The sequence below is a fragment of the Rhagoletis pomonella genome, unplaced genomic scaffold (assembly GCF_013731165.1).
Source record: "Rhagoletis pomonella isolate Grant_MI unplaced genomic scaffold, Rhpom_1.0 Rhpom_scaffold_00012, whole genome shotgun sequence".
In the NCBI taxonomy this organism is placed as follows: Eukaryota; Metazoa; Arthropoda; class Insecta; order Diptera; family Tephritidae; genus Rhagoletis; species Rhagoletis pomonella.
This window is the reverse complement of record NW_023458566.1, coordinates 24,940,457-24,943,994: the sequence shown is the minus strand read 5'-3', so window position 1 is coordinate 24,943,994 and position 3,538 is coordinate 24,940,457. Positions and strand designations below refer to the sequence as shown.

Below are 3,538 nucleotides of genomic sequence, written 5' to 3'. Positions count from 1 at the left end.
CCGCCACTTGCATTTTCTTCGTTTAGAGCCTTGGCACACAATTCACTTCTTTCCTTTGAGTGGTTTGTGTTCATAGCGTTAATTTTATTATGATCAAAATCTTGTCTCGAAGCAGAACTTTCGCTACCTAATAGCGGAGAATCATTCCTAACCATGGTTCTCTCAGCTAGACTATTAAGCGGTGTTTTGTTCACCCTATCTGAATATGAGCTATTGTCCAGGTTTTGCTCTGAATTTCGTATTGATTCTGTAGATTTGGGAAACATCTGTTGAGTGGTGACATTGTGAAAATGTTGCTGTTGTCGTTGCTGGATAATTTGCTCTTCACGCTCTCGATCCCTTTGGGCTTGTACCGCATTCCATACATCTTTTAGCTCTCCAGTTATATCGCGGTCCCTTAAAATAACAGCGTTTCTACAACAAAATAATTTGATGTTACCACTTGAATAGTTTAATTAAAATTCAGTATGTAAAAAGTTCACACAGGGTTTGGTAAAAGCGAGTGGCTAAAGGTCGCCAAAATATTTGTGAAATGTTTTTTTTTTTAATTTCCATTGATAGTGCTTCAGCTGGAAGATATGAAGGCTAAGAAATGTGAAGAGAACATGATGGATATTCTCTTCACAGTAGCGGACGCTTAGTTATCGGATGTAGGGAGAAATGTTGGAGATAACATAACAGTCGTTTAATATAATAGCGAAATTTAAAGCATAAGCTGACTTCCAAAACGTATCAATACAATGTTTGGATACCGCTATACTGCGGTATTCAAACTGTTTGTATATGCAGAGTTGCGTCACATTGCAACCATATACATTGCATATTTTAAATATTCAATATAGCAATGAACAGTTTTTCTGAAATTTCCATTTTTAAAACACCAATGGTAACCAGTAACAAACAGTCCAAGGCGGGGTTGTTGTAGCCGCTACAACAACAACAACAGTAACAAACGAAGCATAAACATTGTTTCTGATGCACTGATTGCTCTAACGATGCGATCCGATAACATTTCGAATGCGTTTTGGAAAAGTATATTGTGAATATTTTGTAGTTCGGAGTTATGGAACATTATACTTTGTACTAGGGATGTTGCGAATGTGGAATTTTAGACATCCGCGGATGCGGAAGCGAATGCGGATGTCAAGTATTTATAAGAAACAGTTAGAATCTGGCATAATGGCGAGATCATATGTCAGGTTTTTCTAAAGCTTTTTAAAAAGAATTCTTCATTCTCATTCCTTTGACTGTTTCAGAATTTGGGGAATCTGTAACTGTAATCAACGTTTTTCGATTTTAGTTTTTATAATTCATTTTTAATACTTTCTTCTGCGAGCTAAATAGGTGGTTATGGAAAATAAATTATTATTTTTGGACAAAATTCTGTTTTCAACGTCGTGGCTGCCAGCCGAATAGGATCACAATATTTTAATTTTTTTAAAAAAGCACCCCGTTTTTTTATAAGTGTTTGAATTTCGGATAGTTACGTAATTCTTATCTAATTAAAGGTAAGACCTATAGCTTTTTTAATTATTTGAGCATCGATTCTCTTTATAGCGAGACGTTGATCATTTCTGTTGTAATTCCCTATTTAACTTAAATAGCCGACAAGGGACAGTTTTGCCACAGAAGTTATTAGTCAAGGATCTTATACATATATGTATATCCCTATGAAAAAAACATTGCCCGACAAGTAAACAAAATGACGGGTTTTAAAATGTTTGCTGAAAATAAATTCCTCAAAGAGCCCCATTTGAAATTATTTAAACGAATATATCTGGGTTCATATGGAATAGTAGCTTATGTCGAAAAGCTGACTTTAGTATAATGCGGCATTCACAGCCTACGATTGCGGATGACTCACTGGCGCTGAGCCGTTGAAGAGCTTTTGGCAAATAAACGTGCAAGAAATAGTTCCGATACTAGCAAGTCAATATTCTTATTAAGTCTCATCAAATAAGTCCTTGTCGTTTAAAGGATAAAGGGAATGCCGCATTATACTAAAGCCATCTTGTCGACATAAGCTACTATTCCATACGAACACACATATGTAACATCAAAATCAAATCTCGAAAATTTGGTTAAGAATTACAGTGCACACTTTCGTCTTTTTTGTGTCTAGTAGTTTTTTTTTAACATTGGTCCAAAAAGATCATAATAAAGAAAGAAACCAATGCAGGTATTTAAAGCACAGCAAAAAAAAATATTATTAAAAGGACAATGTTCTCTTTGACGTACGTCAAAGTTCAAGTAGAAGTGGGAACTTTTATGGCTGTCCATTGATAGCTAGGTTATATAGCTTAGGAAATAATATGTTTAAAGACATTTTTATCAAAGTTGATAAATATGACATTTGACCAGGTTTGTTACACAAATACTCCCACGACCACAGTCAAAAATATTGGTTACAATTTGTTATTTTGTTTGCCATATATACGTTTTATTGGTGCACTTGCAAAACATTCGCATTCGCAAAAGCTCCGTATTGATTATTGCGAATGCGAATGTTAAAATGTATGCGGAAGCTCCGCGGTTGCGAATATTCGCAACAACCCTGCTTTGTACGTATGCAAAGCAATTAACGTTTTGAAAGTCAGCCATACTTGAATGTTTGCGATACTTTCGAAGAAGATTTCTGTTAAAAAATTCATGCATCTATTAAGGCATCTTCTAAAAGGACGATGCAGTACTTTGTGAAAAGATTATTTTTTTTGCTGTTGATAGAGAGAGAGAAACCTCTCTACGGGTAACCACAACATCACGGTCCTGCAGTGGTGAGTTTTAGTTAACACCTATAGTCAGGGAACGGACTTTTAGGACCTAAAAACCTCTCTTGCTCTCAATTTGACTTTCTATTTTTAACCGACATCCAAAAAAGGAGGAGGTTATCGGTTCGTCGGAATATATATATATTTTTTTGTTTTTTTTTTGTTTTATGTAAGTTACCGCATAACTTTGGACCACGTCAACCGATTTCGATAAAGCACATTTGTACATATTGTCGTTTAAACTACAAAACCGCTTATCGCGCTTGTGCAAAACCGCGTAACTGACATTTTTTGCCAAAAACTGGATTTGCTCACACAAGCTCTTGGCTCAAGCCTTATCCATTCGCCCTGAAATATACTAGCCAGAAATGCGATTACGAAAAAAGGGAACCATTTTGAAATATGAGTGTTTTTACTATCTACAAAAGAATTTATGAAACCTCACATACGCGGTTTTGCATTATCTTGATAAGCGGTTTTGCATTTTGTTGGTACGCGGTTTTTTACTTTAAACTACGATATGTATTAATCAGAGGGGAATCAAAGATATTTTTTGCTTTCTTTGATTGATTAAACTAAAGTTCAGGCTTACAAATTTGACCAAACGTGTTTAATAATGATATGATGACAAAATATAATAACAATTGCTTAACATACCTTACTAGTTTCACTCCTGGATTCATTGCTTCCACGAAATCGCACATTAATTCAACCATGGCCCTGCGCTCTTCCGGATCCTTGCTGTGCCGCCCTGAATCTTTGAGAACTTC

The 3,538-nt window shown here is 35.5% G+C and overlaps 1 protein-coding gene across 1 annotated transcript in view; it reads right to left on the bottom strand.

Moving 5' to 3' along the window:
• The window catches only part of LOC118747391, a 3,862-nt gene extending 330 nt beyond the window's left edge, over positions 1-3,532 (bottom strand). The window contains exons 1-2 of the mRNA XM_036481440.1: positions 3,426-3,532; positions 5-414 (exon numbers count right to left, since the gene is read on the bottom strand). Of these exons, the coding sequence (XP_036337333.1) occupies positions 5-414; positions 3,426-3,484 (469 nt within the window). The 5' untranslated portion in view covers positions 3,485-3,532. The remainder of the gene's footprint in view (positions 1-4; positions 415-3,425) is intronic.
• Between the last annotated feature and the right edge of the window lie 6 nt (positions 3,533-3,538).